The 23,264-nt window shown below is 33.7% G+C and overlaps 1 protein-coding gene across 1 annotated transcript; it reads right to left on the minus strand.

The window, feature by feature from the left end:
• Positions 1–711: 711 nt before the first annotated feature.
• LOC128868389 (glycerol-3-phosphate dehydrogenase, mitochondrial) lies at positions 712–22,617 on the minus strand. Its single transcript, XM_054110417.1, has 10 exons — positions 22,405–22,617; positions 11,438–11,556; positions 11,091–11,357; positions 8,395–8,507; positions 5,996–6,159; positions 3,838–4,530; positions 3,363–3,775; positions 1,710–1,898; positions 1,429–1,530; positions 712–1,298 (listed from the first exon to the last, which is right to left on the minus strand). Exons 2-10 carry the CDS (start codon positions 11,540–11,542, stop codon positions 1,164–1,166), a joined length of 2,181 nt encoding a protein of 726 aa, XP_053966392.1. The 5' UTR covers positions 11,543–11,556; positions 22,405–22,617; the 3' UTR covers positions 712–1,163.
• Positions 22,618–23,264: the final 647 nt, after the last annotated feature.

Consider the following 23,264-nt stretch of genomic DNA (forward strand, 5'->3'; position numbering starts at 1 on the left):
GGTAATACATACATACCTAACATATATCCGACATGTGAAGATGCTCCGTATGGCACTAACCACCTCATCACAAACTCACTCATCTAACACACAACTCACCCTTGTCGAAACTAAATAAGATAGACCACGAGCGATGACCTTATCGCGCTGGGCAGAGTTTAGTGAATTGCTGCAACAACAAGGACATGTCATGCTATTTCAATTCTTACCCCAAGCACTTCAGGTCAATGTAGCTGCCTGCACTGAGTTTTTACAAATACTTGTTTAGCGTACGTTATGAGAGGTCATGCGTGTTCCAACCAAGCTTCTAAATAGTTGGGAATATTACGTGTGGAGCTTTATTGAAAGGAATACTAAAAAACATCGATACAATACAATAACATCATTAACTGCAACTACAACCTCACAAATGATAAACATGGACGAATACAGCTTCATTTAGGGAACCCATACGTTTTCGGCTAAGAATTGGAGAAGAAGATGGTGATTTTATTGAATACATCTTTAATTTACAAATTACGTTATTAACCAAAAATTTTCGGCCCTTCACTTTTTTGATGACCTGTTGCTGATACTCTGCTGACATGCCACCGCATGATTGCATAAGTTATTTCACCCCAAAAACATGTTGTTTGAAAATATGTAAACTTGGACCAATAACTGCGTTTCATTTGAACTTAATTTTACGCTAAACCCAATACATAAACAATATTAAACTTGAAAGTAGTATTTATTAAATAAAAACTAACTTTTCCTCTTCCATTTCAACTCCGCAGTTTCACTAGGTTCTTCTCCAGAACAATTCAAGTGCTCAGCGTGGAAACTAAACCATGTGAAATGTCAAAAACTTTTATTTCTGACAATTTTTAAAAGGTGCAACTCATTTTTCCTTTTTTACATATGTATGTACATTCAGCCCATTACGACACAATCCAATTTTCTTGACAGTTCAGTTTTGAGATTTTTTGGTTGTAGACTACAAAAATACCAATTAGTAGAAACTTCACCCTAAGTTATAACGAGTTTGATTAAGTATTATCGTCTTTTCTTTAAGAAACATATACATACATATGTATATTTACAAGTAAATATTTCTTTCGATTAACAATTAAATAATAAATATATGTAATTTTTCAAAAAAGTTCAACCAAAGTAAATATCGCTTATAATCCACCTCCTGAGCGATCAACACTGATTTTATGCTTAAGTTGAGCAGCCTCATGTTTTTGTTCTTCCAATTCCGCCATTCTAGCAAAGCGAGAGTATGCCACATCTCCAGTCTTTATGGCCGACATCATCTGCAATAAAAATTTATATAAAATTATAATTTATAATTTTTGAATGAAGAACATGGGGGCTTAGCGGAAAGAATACCGCGGGTTGAGGTATTAAACAAAAACGCAATTTTTATTCCAATTATAAATTTACCTGCAAATATTCATCAAGTTCAACTTGTCCATTCATATTAGTATCGATTTCTCTAAGTATCTCGTGAAGTTGTTCTCCAGAAACATCGCCATCTCCGAAAGTCTGGCAAAATAATAAAAAGTACGTATTTATTTATAAAAATAATTATAATAAATATTTTGTACGCCTATTGTGAAAAGTTGTAAATATCTTCAAAACAAATATTTATGTGTGCGAGTATACATATACACATACATATATACATACATAGTTCGAGGTGAATTTTATCACTTAATTCTTACCTTAAGAGCTCGGCGAATATCATTGATTGACACGTAGCCTTTTTTATCTTTATCAATAAGTTGAAATCGTTTAACGTAGGTTTGAATTTCGTCTTTGGATAGTTTTATTGGTATTCTTTCCTTTGATGTTCTATTTACCATCTGACCCATTTCATGAGCTAAGAATTCGTTGGCTTGTTTCAATTGTTTCTAAAATTAGATAAGAGAAATCATGTAAAAATAATATTTTCTTTAAGGCGCAGGTATACTTTTTAATCTTTAAAAATATTAAAACGCAAGATTGCTTCCCTCTATCGGAAGATGAAATACAACAAAAAACAAAAATGAAATAAAACTTTTTTAAGTTGCCTCCAAGGTTCGGGTACATAAACATATACAAGGTGGTGCAAAATTAATCACCAGATCCTAAGACTTCTATAATAATTTTTGAAAATGTTTTTGTACGTCAATTATATTATATATGTATGGCATTTGTAAATTAGACAGCTGCATCATACAAACAGACATGCAACGGAGCGCATAAAGGTCGAAATAAAGATTTCTATGACTCAAAATCATTTGATTTATTTGGTAAAAAAAGTCATTGAAAAACAAAATTGGGTGATTAGTTATGGGCCACCTTGTATTCGAGTACACCTTTCGCTGAGTATTATTGTTGTTGTACAAATGAGAAGATCTATAATTTAATTTTGTCTTCGAAGTGCAGAAGCTTTTTTTATAAAATGCTACCGACTAAGGACCGCTGTTAGAAAATGGCTTTTTCTATAATTTCATTTATTATGTACAGTGGGTTTTTAACCCCGGCCCTGTCGAGTGGTAGTCACACACGTGCCACACTTCTATTTTTTGAATAACCAAAAATTCGGCTTTTAGTTTATCAAAATTACTTATGACAGCTTATATTGGCGATTACATTCTTTTTGAATGTTTGGCCGAGCTCTTTCTCCTAATTGTGGCGTGCGTCCTGACGAGAAAGAAACAACTGGTGCGCTTTGTTAGACTCGGCCAAAATAGCTTAAGCGACTATCGCACCAATCAAAAAGAAGATTTGGAAATATACCAAATAGGCAGCAATTTTGTGGTTTACTATTTTACTATCAATATTCTTTTTATATAAAAACAAAGCATTTACAAATTTCTTCGTTCTCTGTTTGGATCAAACAATACGACCATGGAGAAGGCAAGTACAATCCTATCTTGATCAAGAAACCGACCTTAAAACAAACAACTACATAGTTCAAGTGCCTTTTTTGTTAATGAAGAGTAATTTTTACCACCAAGAGGTGTATGTTTATTATACCAAAGGTCAAGTATTTTATTAAAAGAACAAACAGGACAATATTGACTAATTTTCTTTCTCACCTGTATAATATAATATATTAGTCATACTTTATTCGTTAGTATTTATAATTTTCATAGTTTTATTCTCTAACTTTTTCATATTTTTTGGCAGGAATTTTATTAAAGATTTTGTATTGTGGAAAACAACTTACAAATAAAAATCTTAGCAGTGCCCCCAATCTGCAATTTAGCTACTACTTTCAATGAGAGGGAAAGTAAACTCAATGCACGGCTAGTGAAGTGGCGGGTTTATCAAATAAAATGTATATTTTGAACTATTTCGCTAAATACTGAAATACTAGCTTTACTTACCTCTTTCTCGTCCTTAGACCAATGCAGTTCCTCACCCATTAAGTCAACAATAACCGGCAGGGCTTCTGACGCTGCTTGCACATTTAAAAATGCCAAACGTAGTCGCCGAGCAATCATATCCACTGCCGTGCAAGCGTACTCACGAACGCCATATCGTATTTCAGCATCAATGTAGGGAAACTCTGGATGTACGCGGTTTCCGATGATGGGCCAACGCTTGCCTGTCAGTGACGCCATTTTCGAAACAGCAAACGCCCTGTCACCATACGATTTTGCCAAATGTTGTGCGACTTCACATTCTAGACCAAAATCTTGTACTAAACGAATATACATTGTAGGTGTCCAACCTTGTCCGCCTTCGATTTTCAAGTAAGATGTTACGGCTTCCGGACGTTCAGGCTTTAAGTTGCAAGCTATTAAAAATTATATTAGTTAACTTTAAACATTATGTATATGCACTTGCATTCTTTCTAACCTTTGATCGCCGCATCAATTGTGTGTTCTGCCATAGCTCTATATGTAGTCCACTTTCCACCAGCGATTGTAACCAAATTCGAAGGACTCACATGCACAATGTGATTTCTAGCCAAAGATTGCGTGTCTTCTTTATTTGGGTCCGATACAAGCGGTCTAATACCACTCCAAGCCGACAACACATCACCACGTCGAACCTCAACGTCCGTATTTAAGTAATTTTTAATTTCATTTAAGATAAACTGAATTTCGTCTTCAGTCGGGCTTGGATTGTGAGTAATGTCACAAGGCAGATCTGTGGTACCAGCGATAGTTTGCCTCTGCCAAGGCAAGAAGAAAATGACACGCCCATCTGATGTGGAAGGATCTAGGAGCCCCATTTGATCTGGACTATAATAACCAGGAAGCACAATATGCACACCTGAGCTCGGACAGCAAATAGTCTTTACGTTAGGATCATCCATTTTACGTATAAAATCGGTAAATGGTCCAGTTGCGTTAATAATACATTTAGCTTTTACTGTGAATTCTTTTCCTGAAATGTTATCTTTGACTTTTGCTCCACACAACACTTGTTTTCCATTTTCGTCTTTTTTTAACAATTCTTTAACTTCCACATGATTGCAAACAGTCGCTCCATGTCTTGCTGCAGTAAGAGCCACCGCTAAACACATTCTCGCATCATCTTGCTGGCCTAAAAGTATAGGCAATCAAATTTTCAATAAAATTATAAGACACACAAGACTAATAATCCGTCATTTTAAGTGGCTAGTGACCAGTTTTTAAGTGCAAGTTAACTCTGTTTGATATTTAAACCCATAATACTGTTTTTCAGTTAACCAAGTTTAGTCAGCTGTTCGACTTTGGCTGAGAAATATTCTCTTACATCAAAATATCAAATCAATTTGTTACATCATTTAATTCGCTAATACAATATAATCGTATTCTTTTTAATCAAGTTGTATTTTAGTTTTAGATCGCTTTTTGTCATTCTATTAATATATTGCTTATATTAGTACTTAGGCAGTAGTCAGTAAGAACATTTGCGTTTTGGACTAAATTTAAATCAATAAATAAATGATTCGCGCATCACTGTAAATGTGTCATACAAGCGCAAGACACATAGCCACTATAGGTTGGAATATTACAGTTTTTTACTGCAACTCTGAATCGATAAATATTTCAAAAATTCAAATTTTAGATCGTTGTAAATATCCTTAAAACTTGATCAAATTCGAAAATTATTCGCACATACATACATATAAAAAATAAGAAACACGCATATGCATCTGCATATACATATGTATATGTATTATGTTATTATGAGTATAAATGCATAAGGTGACTTATGGCCAAAGTGATACAGCTAAATTTCTAGACAAAAACACATTTTTTTATGCTTTTGTTTAATTTATCTATGTATGTATGTATGTCCATCTATTTATGCATTTCGGAAAAATAATTCGATTTTGTGTACGTGACCACAACAAGCGCGAAAAATGCACACGTTGGATGCGCAAGCTCTTATGTATCATAGTTATTGTTGGTCGCGACAAAGCGGTGCCAAATTTTTAATGCGCGGCAATTGATTTTAGGCAGAAATCAACGAACGAATTGCCAAAATTGTCCAATTAAGTCCCGCCACTTTTTACGAGTATTGAGGGTCATCTGCGCGAAAACAGAGTGTAAAATAACGCAAACATTGGCATAGCAACATTTCCAATGACTATTTACTGACGGATTGATTATAGATGCGCCACTTCGGCTGCCAGATGCCTTCTTAATTTAGGTTATGATTTTATATATGTACTGTATATTATTTAGTAAATATTCGAAAATATATTTTTTCATGTTTTAAATAAAAACATATTTCACTTCCAAGTGGTATTTTGATTTTCCCAAAATAATATTTTATTTTCCAGTAATCTCAATATTTGATTAAACAAATTATCTACACTCTTTTGGTTATTAGCCACAAGGTGGCGCAAAATTAATCACCCTATCCAAAGATTTAAAATTTTTGCAAATGGCCCCGTACTTCTTGTGACAAACAGACAAGCAATGGAGCGCGTGAAGGCCACGGTAAAGATTTCCATTCAAAAACCAAAAATTGGATGATTAACTTGGTGCCACCTTGTATTAATGTTTTTTGTACGTACCATCATAGTACACTAAAGCGCCGCAAAGTTTATCTTTTTTTAGCATAGGAAATAGTTCCAACGCATCATTCTTTGTGAGATAGTACGAGCTTTTCACATTTCTATCACCAGCAACGACATCATAACACTTGATACCTACCCAATAGTAGGGCACTTGCCACCACCTGAAAAAATGGTATTTTGTTAATTTTAGTAAAAGCCGTAAGGGTAACTAATTTCATTTCAATTCAATAAATTCATTAATTTTGGACAATCAATTCAATAAATTATGTGTAATACAACAAAATCAGTTGTATATTCAAATTAATTAGCCAAACTTCAAGCCATACCAACTTTCATACTTTCAATAAACATAAATGGATTAAATGCAGTGCGGGTTGGTTAAAAGTAGCTTAGCATATTTTCATGATATTACATACATACATAATGTTAAATTGGATGGTCGGGTTATGTTTTATGCTGTGATAGAATTCCAGAATTCCACGTACTTATAAATACATACATATGGAATGAATTGAAAATTAACGTATCTAAGCAAAATGTTGATGATTACTGACTTTTTGTGTACTGAAATGTGTGACAGATATTAATTTGCGCCCAAATTACGGCAAATAGACGTTTTGGAGATTTCCATTTGCCCCCTTATGGGTGCGATTTGACCGTAATACATTGGTTCGTTAACGATCGATATTATGCGAATATCCTAAGAATAATCTAAGCTTGGGATTGGTCATTGCAAAGTCTTAGGCGTGAAAATTTTCATATTACTAATGCAATTTATAAAGACTGAAGTTGATTATTTTCAATTTTTTTAATGGCCTCGTACATTTTTTTCCACAAGAAATTCATTTATATTTTAAAGAAAGTGCATAAGCTGCCAGAAAAAAAATTATTAAAAATCCAATCGATTTTTAGACGCTTCAAACGCTTTGTTCGACAAAAATCCTCTCAATGGAGCGTAAACAGTCCAGATGCATTGGATCACAAAAAGTCCATTTCTTGGACTAAACAAAACGACGAAGTGAGAAAGTAACACAAAATGGGCAGTTTCGGAGCGACTACGGGCGAGCAAAGCAATAGAAGGAATAATACGGAAATATTATACTACAGGCATTAATAATACTACATACAATAACAGCTTTTCTGAGTTTGTTTATTTTTTATCATCTCTTGTTTTTAATAAAGCCTGTTCCAAAGGAATCTGCAAATTTAATAGATAAGTTGCTGCGTGACGGTCAAAAAGGCGAGCCAAGATGCATCGAGAGAATGGTAGCTACTAAAACACTCAAGCTAAACAGGGCATTGTACTCAAAGCTGTGGAAAGTAAAAGGGTAGATAGTCAAGGTAGGAAAGGAGAGAAGTAACAGGTAGAAAGAGAAAGATGGCATAGAGACCAAGTAGTAGATAGCTAGTTCTGTCAGAATTTCAGATTATTTGGCAAAATGTCCTCCAGTTTGAGAGAACAAATGTTACTCATTCTCATGACATCGGAGCCCTTGCCTAGTTTTGCTCTAGCAAAGACAGAACACTCACAGAGAAAATGCTTAGTGCTATCCGGTTGAGCTAAAGATAACCTCAGTAGCAAGCGAGAATGCTTCTCACACCCTGCTTGTATGACAACCAATGGGAACAAAATAGTAAATATTTTTTTAAGAGCGAAATGTATTCTTATTTTATTTTTATCAGTTAAACGGAAACTTGCTGAACATTTCTTTCTTTCCACTTCTTATAAACATTTATGACTGCGATATGATGAGCGAAAATGTATGTATGTCAAAATAACACAAACAATTATTGACTTTTTTATAGCTTCAATATGAACATGAATGAGCACCACTGACCCCTAGTGTGATATAGTCAAATGTAAACACTGCAGGGTCTTCATGCAGAATTCGGTAATAGTACTATTCGATAACTGAGTAGACTTTCTAAACTCGAACACACTCTTTTCTCTGTTTCTCGGTATCCTAACAAATTAGTTGATTTACTATAATTTCTTCAAAGCAAACAAAAACCAACAATTATGTACATACATACATACATATGTTAAAATAAACTAAATGTAATACTTATTATTTTAAAGATCTTGCAGAGGTTCACGGAACAAATAAGTTAATAAAATAAATGTCAAAACAAAACAGCTGATGCAATACCTAGTTGGTTTGCCACTTTATCAGGTTTGCCACCTCGGTAACTCGGTATTAGTTTATCCGATATACGGCACACAAACAAAATACGAACTCGACCTGAATACCCTTAGTGCCTTCCAAACATGCATACGAGAATGAATATGCGAAATTACATTAGTGCACACGCATGTGTATGTAAGTATACTTGCACATGTTTATTTGTTAAAATGATACATAAGTATGGGTAGCATATAACCTAATATTACTTACTGATATACAGGCAACATTATTGGTAAAGGATGAGCAAGATGTGGTGCTGATTCAAGCATAGATGCTCGTTCTTGAAGCGCTTCTTTTACCATTCTATACTGCTCAAAGTCTAGCTAAAAATAAGATATTCAAAAGTTCTAGTTAAATATTTATAAATTTAATGGAGTTTAGTACTAAATAATCACACACATTCGAATGGGAACTAAAATAGCATTTTCAGGCGTTTCCAAAAAAAACGACAATGAATATACAAGATAGCTTATAAAATAAAATACTTTTAAACACTTCGAGCTCTCACTAGCAAAAAATTATACTTGTTTATAGTATGCATATGGAAAAATTATATTTGGAATTTTTAATATTCCCAGAAAATATTTTGGTTGTTTCATATCGGTGATTACATTACCGATATTAGTAAGCCTCGATATAATATAATTTAATTTGCAAATTGTCAAGCTTTATCGTTAATGAATATCCATGAAATCAAAGTGGTAAGAAAAAACACAAGGGTATTGAAATGGAGGGGGAGTGGCTCATTGAAAATAAAGTGGTTGCATTATGAAAAATCTTATAAACGTGATATGATGTTTATTTCAAGTAACATTTTCAAAAATATGCCCAAATACAAAATAAATAATTATACTTTATGAAAATGTGAAAACAACAAATAGCAAATCTTGTTTTTTTAGAGATAAATTTACATATGTCCATATTGTTACGAACCAAGACTATTCGCGAACAGACTAACGACTGGCAACAATAGCGAGTGAATGAAATATCAAAAAACAAAAAATTAATTCGCCGTGATGGCGACAGCAGATGGCGAGTACAACAGGCCAGAAGATACGTGTTGCTACATCTAGAAATTACGGTAATTATTAAGCGGATTAAGTACATGCAGAGGTGCATGCGCAAAGGGCATCCAGTCGTAAGATAAAAGTGTAAGCGAGTAGACAAAATAGGAGGAGGAGCTCGGTCAAACACCCAAAAAGGGTGTACGCGCCAATTATATATATTTATATATAATACATGCAACAAGCTCAATGAAGCATTCCTTTACCTGTGCTTAGTATTATAAAAAATATGTAACGATTTATGCCTCGTAAGATTATGAATCTGGCAGACAATTTGGTGGAAAAAAATATTATTGCCATTGAACAAGCTTGGAACGAGATAATGCTGTACTAATTGACCAAGTTGTATGATTCAGTACCAAGCAGACTATGCACATCTAAGTATTCAAGTATACATAAATTATTGTGTGTCATGCACTAAATATCAAATAAACTAAATAAAAAATGCTTTTATTTGCTTATAATCTTTTTCGAAATTTTTGTTAGTTTCGCTGTTAATAGTTTTTTTTTATTCAAACGAAATATTCATTTCAAACGAAATGAAACGAACTCTCTGTTTTGCCATGGTACACTTATCACTTGCAAAAACCGTTAGAAGAAGACATGCTTAAACATTTTTGTGTTGCCCAAAACAATTACCATAAAAATAGTCTAATACACAAGTTTTTTGTTGATAAATTTTCAATTTTAGCGTTTCTAACTAAATTTTAACTTCAAAATTCACCCCCGGAGAAGGACAACAGAGCACAAAATATGAGTCTTCACAAAAAATGTATTTATTTGTTTGTTTACAAAAGTTTCAATCATATGTTTTTAAATTATATGTTTTCGTTATGGAAAATGTTTGCTGGTTCAAATTTCTTTAGCACAAAATTAGCGTCTCTCTTGCATCGAACTTAACTTGTAACTTTGCTCTCTCAATTTTTGAGTGATGGTTAATTGAAAATAACTATTACAAATTTTATTATTATAGAACGCGACTAATATTGATATTTTGTAGAAAATTACCGAACTTCAGCGGGGTTCAAGTTCAGTTAACATTGGCCGAACATTTCTTAATTTATATTCCTTCAGAAAAACTTCAAAGAATGTATTCCGAATTCATATGATAGCGATCTAGTTTACCGTTATAATGTTGAAAAAAGTATATTTCATTAAATAATGAATTATACATGTACATATCTGGTCCATTGAGTGCGGCTGGTGGTAATTGTTCAGTGATGTAGGTCGACTCTATACCGATCGACAGTACTATGCAATAGTTAATTTAACTCTGAATTAAATTTAAATTTTTATCTGAGCATGTATGTACATACATACATTCTACTTTTAAGCTAGTGTTGTCGAGCATATAAATATATGCACATTTGCATACATATTACCTACCCTACAAGACACTGCTGAGCACTTTAATGACACTGAGGAATTTGTGATGGCAACAATGAGCAGTTATTTAGATTTCTTAATTTTAGATATAAATATATATAATTAGTTGAATTGCCTATTTGGAGAAATGTAGATATATTTTTCGCTTGGATTGCTATATCAGGAATATACTTATACACATGTATATGTACATAATATCACAAAGGGAAAATAAGTACTCAGTTTTTTCCGAGGCTAGAACGAAAATTATTAGTTTGCTAAGTATTTTTGCAATGACTTATAATGATACTCAGCCGTCTTTCATGGTATATTCATTGAAATACGCACATATGAATATATTCAAAAGTTAAATTGATTATACTTGCACTTGTGCTAATATGTACATATGCATTTTTATACAATGAATGTGTTGAAAAGTTTTTCTAATTAATTTTTTTTTCAACAATCGATTCTTACCCCAAGTATAGCCTTTTGCAAATAACGAACACCTCCATGAATAAGTTTCGTAGACCGAGAAGAAGTTCCGCTAGCAAAGTCGTCCGCTTCCACCAGAGCGGTTTTCAAACCTCTGGTAACAGCGTCCAGTGCACAACCAGCCCCTGTTGCACCTCCACCAATAATTAAAACATCGTATTCTTCACCGCTTTGAATACTCTTCATTTGCTCAGAGCGTGGAGGTAGAGTACGCTTTCTCTTCGGCGCCCGTACAGTATCATTATGAACCTTTGATATAGAAACAAATAAAGTATGTAACTTAGTAAAATGTTTTATGTTCTACTCGTATGTTTATTGCATTTTCTTACCACATATGGAGAGTTCTTTCTGTCTGTACAAACCCAAGTGGCAGCAAGTGAGCCCACACAAGCACTCAAGGCAGTCACACCGAATTTATAAAAGCGTGATGTCATTTTTCCGGCAACTCCTGTAAAATAATAAAAACTTGCACTTACTATAGTTAAAAAAGTGTTGTTGGTGTTATGGAATTTATCTAAACATTATATACATATGTATTGCAAAGGCTGCAGACAGAGTCAACTAAACTTAATTTATCTCTAAAAATGTGTGTTCACATTATGTTGATTTTTATCAAGCAACATTGCTCATGCGCATGTAGAAAACTTGGATACACAAACGCCATAAAGCATAAAGCAATTCACTGATAGATGTCTCTAGTTTTGAATGTTGTGTACGCAATCCCACAACGACTTGGCAGCATTGGTGTGCTGCGGAAATTTGAACTTAAAACGTTTAATTCGTAAAACCAATACAAATTTTGATATTTTCAAAGGCGACGCCATAAAGATGACTTCGGTAGAGTAACAAAAATATTTACATATACATATGTATGTCTACTGTTTTTGCAATACCGAAACTTTAATGAGAATGTAAACAAACGAACAAGGCAGTAACAAAGAAGCAGGGGACTTTTGCATTCCAACCAGCAAATCGCAAGGAAATAAATAAATCAATGCCGTTTTCACGACAATCGGTTCTAAGTTACCGGAACGGCCTGGATTTGTAACCGGTCAGGGACTGGCACTCCAGCACCATTCCCCAAACATTTATGGAAAATGTTATAAACATTACAGCGTCATACAATGTCATAAACATATAAACTTTACAACAACAACGCAACAACAAAATAAATAAATAAATCAGTTGATATACCGAAATCACCTTGCGTGGATTTGGCTTTGGTATAATTAGAAGGTGGCATAAGAAGAGCAATACAGACTATTTTACACTGCCTTAGACAAAATGTGTTTCCCTTGTTTGGTTTTGTATAGAGAACGGAGCAGAAGTTCACACAAATGTTTCGCTTTTTAAGTAAGAATAGAATAATTTTAATTTTAATCAAAAATAACATCTTTACGGATAAATTTAATTAATGTGAAACAATTTTAAACTACAATATAGCCTGTTATAGTACATATTTCTCGTTGCGGCTTACTTCAGGCGTGTAAGTTGAATTTTGAGCTTTGATATATTAAGAGACTTATAATAATTGTATGGCAAAAATTGTGAGGTATTTTTTTACCTTTCCCCAAAAAAAGAGGAAAAAAGTTCCATGTGTTGAGGAATTTAATGTAGACAGGCCTTTACTGTTGTAAGTTGCTTACTTACGGCTGTAAGTTATGTTAGCTTAACAAAGCTCTGAAGATGACGATACCTAAAACGTTGGACATATATTTTCAGCTCATATTGTATTCGATAACAATCTGAAAAATTTTGATTTCGTTTTCTCCACTTAAATATTTATTTAAATATTTCACACACGTATTTATTATAAAATAAAAAATTAAATATTTATTTAACAAAAGTCTGTTGTTCAAAAGTAAACATATTCTTAAAATATTAAAATGTACGGTCTGTTTAATGGAAGCGTAACTGCCAAAATTCAAACTTAGAGTTCCGTTATAAAAAAATGTTAATGCTGCTGCATAGGTGTATTCCTTTGCAATAGGCTTTGGACAATTTGTTAGTTTTGTGAGAAATTTAGAAAGAGTACGTTGTTTTTACAAAATTAGTTCCGCGTATGAAAAACGATTTAAAGAAGTGCTCCATGTACACACCCAAAAACGGTTCGAAAATGTCACGTGCATCTGCAGCAAAATATTTGAAGAAGTCGAAAATATTCATAAATAAATTGGTGCTACGATATAGATATTAAAAACGGTGACGACTTCCCCGGACGAGGTCAAAATACGTCTCCAAAGCAAGATCAGAAGATCACTGATTTGTTTGTGACAAACTCATCGAACTCATCGTTGCGTGAAGCTGAAGCAGTTTTAAGGAAAAGTGGTGCTAATGTATCCAAAGACACGATTCGAAGACGTTTACATGCAGAAGACCTCAAATTCCGGAGCACATTGAAAAAACAATGCTCTCATTATAATTGTCACACATTTAAAAAATACTTGCATGGGCTAAAGCAAATTCTGAAGAACTGATTTGGGAAAATGTAATGTTCACGGATGAATCCTCTTTTTGGGCGAATATTTGCATACGTTGGTCTTGGTGTACTGCTGATAATCAGTAGCTGAAACGAACTATTAAGCATCCAGTGAAGGTTCATGCTTGAGGCTGCTTCTCCGAAAAAGGATTTTGTCGTTTATTTAAGTGCACCGCCAATTTGAAAGCAGTTTGATAAATAAAATTTACCAAAAAGCATTAGTACCGTCAGTTGCGAAGATATTTGGAAGAACTAACCAAAATTAGATTTTACAAAAAAACAACGATCTCAAGCATCGAGGTCGAAGGTGTATAGAGTGGAAACAGCAAAATGGGACTGAGATGTTCTAAACAAAAACTCAAAGGAACACAAATATGGGCGCTCAAAAAGTTATCAAGGCGAATTCGACTGATTTGAAGCCGATCACCTCCAAAATTGAAGCCATTATAGCTAAAGGTGGCGGCTATACATTTTATTGAATATATTGTGTATAAATATCATAAGCCCATACAATGCAGTTTGTTATATTTGAATTGATGAAATAGTTTCTAGGTTATGGCGGTCACTCTTTATTAGACAAACTGTAACTGCAAAAAAGGGTGTATTATTGTAGATTTAGTTGAAAAGCAGAAGTTCCATCACGAATCGTATTCAAATATCGGATCGGAAAAATCTACGTTTGTCAAAAACGTAAAATAAGCAATACTTATTATGTAATATTTATTATCATATTATAAAATTTATGTATTATATTAAATCATTAAATCTAACAAAATACAAGATCGCGCAAAATTAGTCATCCAATTTTGTTTTTGAACAACTTTTTTATTAAATAAATAAATTATGTTGAGTGATGGAAATATTTATTTAGACCTTTACTCTCTCCATTGCTTGTCTGTTTGTATATTGAGGCTGTCGAATTCGCAAGTGTTAAATATCAACTTTATATATTTATCACTTTAATAATACCTCTGTGGTAATAAAAATAATTCATTATAGAAACGAATAACGTTTGTTTGATAGTGGAACAGACATCACAACACAGCGAAATGCAGGCATAAAATTTTCCATAATTCCAAAACAAATCGCCGTCTTAACACATATAATAATTATGTTATTAAATATATGGCTTTCAATTCAATTATTTTTGTTTTTTGAGACATGTGAGAAAGTTATTTAAAATCGAAGCCTTTAATGCTGGCCTTGCCGAACTTTCGATTTTCGTTCAGTAATCAGATCTCCCCGCATGCATAAATTTTAGAACGCATGCAACAAAACATTTCTTATGCAAACATTTCTTAAAAAAAAGGTTGTATAATTTAAGTTCACTGTTTTGTAACTGCTAATTATTTAATGCGAAATTGAACAAATGCAGGCAAACACCCAAAAAACACGAATAGATCACGCTTGCAATTTTACCTAAGCAGGTAAATCCAGATACGTACAAAATTATGCATCGCGAAGTGTATAGATCTTAAGATAGACAATTATTAATTAATACATTTCGATAACGGAGGAAAATTACAAAATGTTAGGCACGTGTTAACAGTTGAAATTCACGCATCCGCATGCTATGACTAAGTAAGTTTTATAGAAGATCCGAAATATTACCAAACGATAAGATTATTAAATTGATGCTACCAACGATTCAAACTACAAAACACTCCAATGAAATAAAATTGCGTTCAGTAATTACATATGTGTATTAGGGTGGTCCAAAAAGGCATGGGAAAAAATTTATATTAAAATTTTTATGCTGCCGCCCCCCATAATGGTAAAGAATGAAAAATAAAAAGACCCGTATTTTTTTTTTTTTAATCAGACCATATTTAATGGTGCCGCCGGGGCTTTGAAATATCCCATGTATTTTGCATGGGAAAAAAATACTTTTTCGTAGATTTCATGTAAAAACCTGGAAAATGAATATATTTTAACCGGATAACTCAGTTTCTCTTCATAATTGGTCAGGGAATAACAACCAATCTCACAAAAAAATATCATAAAAGTAATATAAAATATTGTTTTTCGATTTTTTCTTAGATTTTCGTTTTATGGGGGCTTTTAGGGGTTCTATAAAAAATAGTTAATACAAAAAAAATTAATTATTTCATAATTGGTTGTTATTCCCTGACCAATTATGAAGAGAAACTGAGTTATCCGGTTAAAATATATTCATTTTCCAGGTTTTTACATGAAATCTACGAAAAAGTATTTTTTTCCCATGCAAAATACATGGGATATTTCAAAGCCCCGGCGGCACCATTAAATATGGTCTGATTAAAAAAAAAAAAAATACGGGTCTTTTTATTTTTCATTCTTTACCATTATGGGGGGCGGCAGCATACAAATTTTTTTTGGACCACCCTAATGTGTATGTATGTGCATGCTGTCGTTTACGTAAATGCGCTGATTCTTGTGTTTTGCGGCTTCGGAAATGAATTTCATGACCTTGGAAAAAATTCAGTTAGTTATCAATTGAATTGAGCTCGAATTTTTCTGAACCGCTGAATTTCAAGAGCAGGATTCTATCAATGTGAACTGACTAGTTCTACTCTTCATAATTAGGTTAAGTGATGGGTTAATTAATAATATCAATGATAACAATCACCTTAAAGTTTGCTCTAAAAATTCCAATTAAGAAGACAATTGAGCACTAGATGAGTGGAAGTGAATTTCAACAATTCTCAATTCCTTGTTTTCTCGACTCAAAGACAAAACGATAGAACTATTGGATTCCATTATATGAGAGGATAATATAAATTTATTCCCTCAAAAGCTTCAATGACTGGCGGTTGGAATTTTATACATAATGCTAATTCTTCATCAAACTAAGCCCATCTCGGAGAACACATAATCTTTTCCCGTCATTTCAATTTTTTCATTCAAAACGTTTTAACCTTTCTTCTTAATTGGTGGGATAACGCTTACGCGATTTTGGCCGAGTTTAACAAAGCGCGCCATTCGTTTATCTGCCATGCTAACCAGCGCCAGTTGGACACACCAAGTGAAGGCAAGTCCTATAGCAGGCCTTCCTCTATCTCTGCTACCACCAGCTGGTACCGCATCGAATACTTTTAGAGCCGGAGCGTTTGTATCCATTCAGATGACATGACCGAGCCAACGAAGACGCTGAATCTTTATTCGCTGCGCTATGTCTCTGTTGTCGTAAAGCTCATACAGTTCATTGTTCTTCCGCAGAATCTTTCTCTCAAACACCCCAAGGGACGCCTCATCGGATGTTGTCATCGTCCAAGCTTCTGTGCCATACGATAGGACGGGCATGATGAGAGCCTAACTAACACTCTAGAGTCTGAAAACCAATGCTCTATAGCAGGGGTGTTCAAACTTTGAAGCCTTAAGGCCAAGGGTCTTGCAACTTTGAAACCCTAGGACCATAATAATTTTTTCGGAATGTTCCAACGGCCAAAACAGTTTTAATTTTTCTGCATACCTAAGCAAACAGGCATCTAGTGGCAAGTAGTGCTACTATGTACTATACTACGTCATATCTATTTCAGCTATCCAGAACAGATGGCGTATTTAGGAATATTTTTATTGTTTTTTTCTCTTCTTCTTTCTTCTTTTAATATGCTTAGGTACTTCATATTTCCGTTGTAAAGTTTTACCGTGCAAGTAAATAAAATCGAGTAATTATCGTTTTCTTTCATTCTCCTCCACTAAAATTATAACAGCAATAGTAACAATAGTAAAACATTAGCTGTCGTGGGCCATATTGATGACACTAGTCTTAAGCTGTTGCGGGCCGTATGGATGCCACTAGCGGGCCGTAGTTTGGAGACACCTGCTCTATAGTTTTGTTCGTCGAGAAAGGACGATACTGCTCAATTGCCTCGAAATCATAACTGTCAACAGTGACGTAGGTATACAAATAATAAGGATGACGTGCCCCCAACACTTCGACAATTACCATTAAATTCCCAATAGGGAAAATGCCCTTTTCTGTAAATGTGCGATAAAACGTTTACAAATCGATATTATTTAATGGTCGTCTAATGTATTGTACCCTGTGGGTCATTAAAAAAAATTTATGTAAACTGTTTTTATAGAGAAGTTCTTTAATTTCTAAAACTTTTTTTAAGTTTTAGGGGGTTTTGGAAGAAATGCCTCATTAAATTTTTTATTTCCAATCGCAGCCAATCTCATTTTTTATTTCCAATCTCGGCAATGCTTCAGAAGCTCAACAAGTGCCACTTCGTGATATATGTATGTATGTATTTGTACAGATAGTCTTTAAACGGAACACTCCGCTGCTCTGTTATAGTGAATTTGCTGACTGTAGAATTGATCTCCCTATTATAGATAAGCGATTCGTGACAAGTACTATAATTCGTCGACGCAGACAAGTTGAAAATGTATTATTATCATAGATGCATATGACATTAAAGATTAATAAGGTTGCACGTTTCTATGGTCGATATACTTTTGTTGTTGCCCCCGAAAAAGGAAGGACCTGTAGTTTTATTCCACCTACGAGTGGCGAGCCCAAGATTTGCTGCTTCTTGTATTTGTATATGACGGTAAAGTACACTACGGTACCGTGAAAATATTAGAGCAATTCGCAATTAGGTGCCTGGTATCTCGACATTTGTAAATTATGACGGCAAATGTAGGTATGTATATAATATATATATATACATATGTATGTATGTATACATGTATATATAATGGCTCACAGCCAAAACCGATGCAGCAATCACTTATGGCAATATTAAGTTAAAATATTGAAAATTACCTCAACAATTTTTTTTGCTATTTTTATTTAGTTTCATACATTTATGTATTTTGGAAATCAAGCACGAAAAATATACATTTGTACGTTCATTGACACGCAAATGTGTAGTCACAGCCAAAATTATGCACACTCATTTGCTGCCAGTTGTGTCAAAGCGATGACAAATTTTAAACGCGCATGTATCTAAACGCGTGAATTAGTATCTAAGAGCAAACCAAAAGATTGCAGTCGCGTGCGGGAAATTAAAATGTATCGTCAAATATCTGTTGACATGCGTGAAATAGTATTGAATTATAGTAAAGACGACAAAAGCCAACGAAAAATCTCGAAAATGATTAAATTAAGTCCCAACACTGTTCAACACATTATTGCACATTATGTGAACAAAACCGTGCGCAAAATAAGACTTAAACGGCGCATAACAACATTTTCAATGAAAATGATTCTGGATGGATCTTGCGAGAGTGCATGAAAATCCACATGAAAGGGTTCCAACAATTACAAATGAAGGTGGAAAATATTCTTAAAAGCAACACACAGCGTGCCAAACGCGTAATGCCAGGTTGAAGTTTGCAAGAGACATTTAATTAAGAATGAGAACTTCAGGAACACCTTTTCAGATAAGACGGCCAAAGTTGTGTTTAGAGAAAATCAAATGCAGAGCTACAACCACAAAACCTACAGTCAAACATGGTGGAAGCATGTAATGATATGAGGATGCATGTCATCTGAAGAAACCGAACATTCTACTCTTATTCATAGTAATATGGATAGGTGTATATATTTGGGTATCTTAAAGGTAAATTGGCCACAAAGTTCCACAAAATTACACTTTCGGAAAAATGTTCGCTCCCATCAGGATAATGACGCGAAACGATTGTACAGAATTGTCTCTTTTGGAGTTCCCCGCATATCGTCCACATACCAGCGCAATACCCAGATTTCAATGCTATTGATAACCTGAGGTCGGTTCTGTATAAAAAGATTCAAAAATATGAAATTCCAAACGAATTTGAGCTTAAAAAGGTGTTAAAAGAGGAATGTCAAAAAATTTCTTCGAATATACTAAAAAGTAATCGATTTCAGAGGGGATCCAAGCTGTTATTGGCCAAAGGGAATACTCTACAAAATACTAATTTGCTACCATATTAAGGTGTTTATTACTATAATAGTTAGAAGTAATTTTTTTTTTTGGAATGCATCATTTTAGCTGTAGGTTGACTTTTTATTCTGTGTTATGTTTTTGTACTATATATATCGTGAATATTCAAAATAATGATTTTCTTTATATTTTAAATAAAAACATATTTAACCCTTTGCACTCGTATGTCACACTGGAGGTGACAATACTAATTTACTCTACAACTCGTATGTCACACTGGAGGTGACAATACTAATGTATGCCTGTAACCAATAGCACTAAATAACTGTAAAATACATACGGTATTCGAGATCTTACACAGTTATAATTTGTCAAGTTTTGTTAATCGAGTGCAAGTCGTGCACGGAATCAACATCAGATGTAGAGAATCGACTTGATGGAAAACTCCACATTTTAGTACCTCATCCGGGAAAAAAACATAATGATTGTATGGTATGTTCTAACAGAAAAGCTAAGGGCGAAAGGAAGACAACTGTTTATTTCTGCGAAACATGCGAAAGACATCCTTTTCTTCACGTTGGAAATTGTTTTAAAAAGTATCACACTGTAAAAGATTACAAAAAATAAAACATTTTATATTAATAATTAATGAAATAAATATAATACGTTGAATTCTACGACTGTAAATTACTTTAATTCATTTAGCTAAAAATAATAACAAGTTGACACGCAACAACTTTGAAAATAAATCGAGTGCAAAGGGTTAAGTACTAACTGGCATATCAAATTTGTCAAAAATGTGTTTTATTTTTCGTTAATCTTCTTGGGTTTAAAAATTTGCAAAAACTGTATCACTTTGAGGAGAATACTTATGTACATACATATGTCTAGCAGTATTGCACAACAGCATGAAATGCAAAAAAATAGTCAAGAGTACGAGAGTACAAACATTGCACGCTTTACAATAAAAGAATAAAACAAACAACTGACAGAGGATCACATTTGATATACTGCAATTCACAGCGTGAAAATATACATAAGTACATGGGACTCGTTGTACCACACTTTGCAGCTATTGCAAAAATTATATCTTTTAGCATGCTTTGTTGTTGTGTGTTTGTGTGAGACATAATTCGTACAATCGGTGTACAGTTCAAGGGTTTTGTAAGACTGAGAGAACCCTCGAACAAAAAAATCTAATATTTTTGTTGTTATATTTATTTGCAAATGTCATGATGTCTGGCTATTTTGCGCACATTTTTTAAATCTCTCAAGCAATTTGTAAATAAGCGGCATGTGGCTGTGCTGTGTTGTGTGTCATTCTGTGCTGTGTCACTCTGTGTTGCCTTATCAATTTAATTCGATTAATTGTTGTCGGTGGCGTAACAGTTTCACCTGGCTTTAGAAGTACATACCGAATTACAAAAACACAAAACTCGAAGTTATTAGTACAGGAAAACTGTGATGTGAAGAGAAATTTATGTTGAATCACTTTGCAAATTCATGCATATATTTGTATCTAGCGCCATCTATACACGATTCCCGGTTTTATAGATAGTACATTGCCATTTTATTTGCATTTCGGCATTCTAACCACAAGACTCCAACGAACATTTTTGAAACTTTTTAATCCGTTATGGGTTGAAAGTCGGAACATATGCGGCAGTGGAGTTTACTCAGATTAAAATCTTTCTGTTAGGTTTAATTAATTATTCAAATGCAAACCATAATCGGGATGCTATTATTTATTATTTCATCCACACTTTCGGTCACCACTTGACGCAGCCAATTCACATGTAGGTACACACTTACAGTTATATTTACATACTATTAGTTATATTTACCAACAGACCTACCGCAATAGTAGATGTGAGACACTGCACACTGCTTTCAAAATATTTCAAATACACAATATACTCTACATTATATTATATTCGCACTAAGCTTTCTGCTGTGATAAAGCTCACATAATTTCCGGGCAAGTACACTGACGAGCTCACAGAGAGCATACATGTTTCAGTACTATACTACACTTTAAAGATTTGCCATCCTTTGGGAATATCTATTTTTTATCTTGTAACTAAACAAAAAAATTCAACGTAGCTTATAAAACTTTGAGAGCTTTTGCTTAGTAAAGTTTCACACGTTGTGTTTTTTTATCACTGACTTGAAAATTTAATTATTTTTTTTAAATCGAGCGGTAATGAATTTGTTAATTGAAAATACTTACACATGTAATACCACTGCGTTTATTTATGTACATATTTTAATTGTTTTAAATTTATGTTCAACAAATTATTGTCCCATTATTCATTGCAAGTAGCGGGTTTATGAAAGAACTCAAAGTATAATACATTCATGTGTTTTCACGTAATATGTGGTAAGTCTAGTCTGTAAATATGTACATATGTACATACAAATATATAGTATGTGATATATTCTCCGCCAACACATACATATGTATGTATTATAGTAGTTTCTCTCAGAACATTTGCCGACATTTACGCATGATTATTCGCGGCAATCACTTCACGCATGAGAGTAATGTACAATTCACTCCCATATATGTACTTACATATGTACTTATGTATGGCAAATATTTAAATGTGTATGTAGCAAGTCTGAGTTTATAGTAACCTGTGCATACAACTTTCTTATACACTATGGTCATAGATGCATATGTACACAGTGTATGTTTGCTCAACATGAATGATACATGACAATTTTTAACTGTTTATCTGACCTCTAAGGTGTTAAATTCTAACACATTTATTAGAAAATAAAAAATCATTACATAGCTGTTGCTACCAATAGCTTTTTTTATCGAGAATCACAAACCTAAAATTATTACATAAAACCGCGCACAAGTACATTTTATAAAAGTTCAGGTAGCACCGATTACATCAGAGCAAGCTACAGAATCAAAGCGGGGTATTGGAATAAGTATATTTAAGGCACTCACTTTTTAACTGTTATTATGCGATTGACTATACTTTAAAGGCAAACTAATAATTGCCTTAATATAATATATTTCTTGCTTTTGTAGGTACCGTTTCACTTGGTCGGAGAATGCAAGTCGTTGCAATTTGTGCACCTTCTCACTCACTAGCGGTTGTGCAACTAAAAAAGTAGCGAAATGGATTCACCAACAGTGGCTAATATTGCTGTTGTTAGCTTCGTGCGAAGCGAGTTGATACAGAAAAACGCCATTTGAACACAAAAGAGAGCTAATCAAATAACACTTACAATAAACATCATTATCTAAGATCATTCTAACAAATTTATATGCCTTTCATTCACAATTATAAAAGCTTTAGAATTCCGCCTATTTAGCCTATTTGCAAAGCTTTAAAGTAATTATTTATAAGCCATTGAATCAAAACTTACTTTTATTTAAATTTAGAAGATAAAAAGTTATATGACCTTGGCAGAAGGGTCACTCTCACCAATTTCGCTAATATTGAGAGTTATAAGCGTCTGTAGTGAGTTTTTAATTCGAAAAAAGTAGAGTTTTTAATATGACAGCAAAAATCTTAAGTGACTCAAGGTGCAAGGGGGAACGAAGAAATGTACCACATGTTTGTACCAATGTTTCAACTTTACGTGATAACACAATGGGCTAGCCAGTTACAGTACACCTCTATAGATAAAGTATACAACAGTCACCTCAATTAATATATGCGGCCGCCGTAGCCGAATTGTTGATGCGTGACTACCATTCGAGAGTGTGTGGGTGCGAATTTCCGTGTATGAAGCAGCAAAATGATAGAAAAAGATTTTTCTATTAGCGGTCGCCCCTCGGCAGGCAATGGCCAACCTCCG

Source organism: Anastrepha ludens, chromosome 6, assembly GCF_028408465.1.
Source record: "Anastrepha ludens isolate Willacy chromosome 6, idAnaLude1.1, whole genome shotgun sequence".
In the NCBI taxonomy this organism is placed as follows: domain Eukaryota; kingdom Metazoa; phylum Arthropoda; class Insecta; order Diptera; family Tephritidae; genus Anastrepha; species Anastrepha ludens.

Excerpts from the sequence above, each read along its gene's own strand:
- LOC128868389 (XM_054110417.1), bottom strand. The coding sequence starts at position 11,542 with ATGACATCACGCTTTTATAAATTCGGTGTGACTGCCTTGAGTGCTTGT. Across the intron at positions 6,160-8,394 it reads ATAATGTTGCCTGTATATCA|GTGGTGGCAAGTGCCCTACT; the intron begins GTAAGTAATATT and ends CCATTTTTTCAG. Across the intron at positions 4,531-5,995 it reads CGCTTTAGTGTACTATGATG|GCCAGCAAGATGATGCGAGA; the intron begins GTACGTACAAAA and ends CTATACTTTTAG.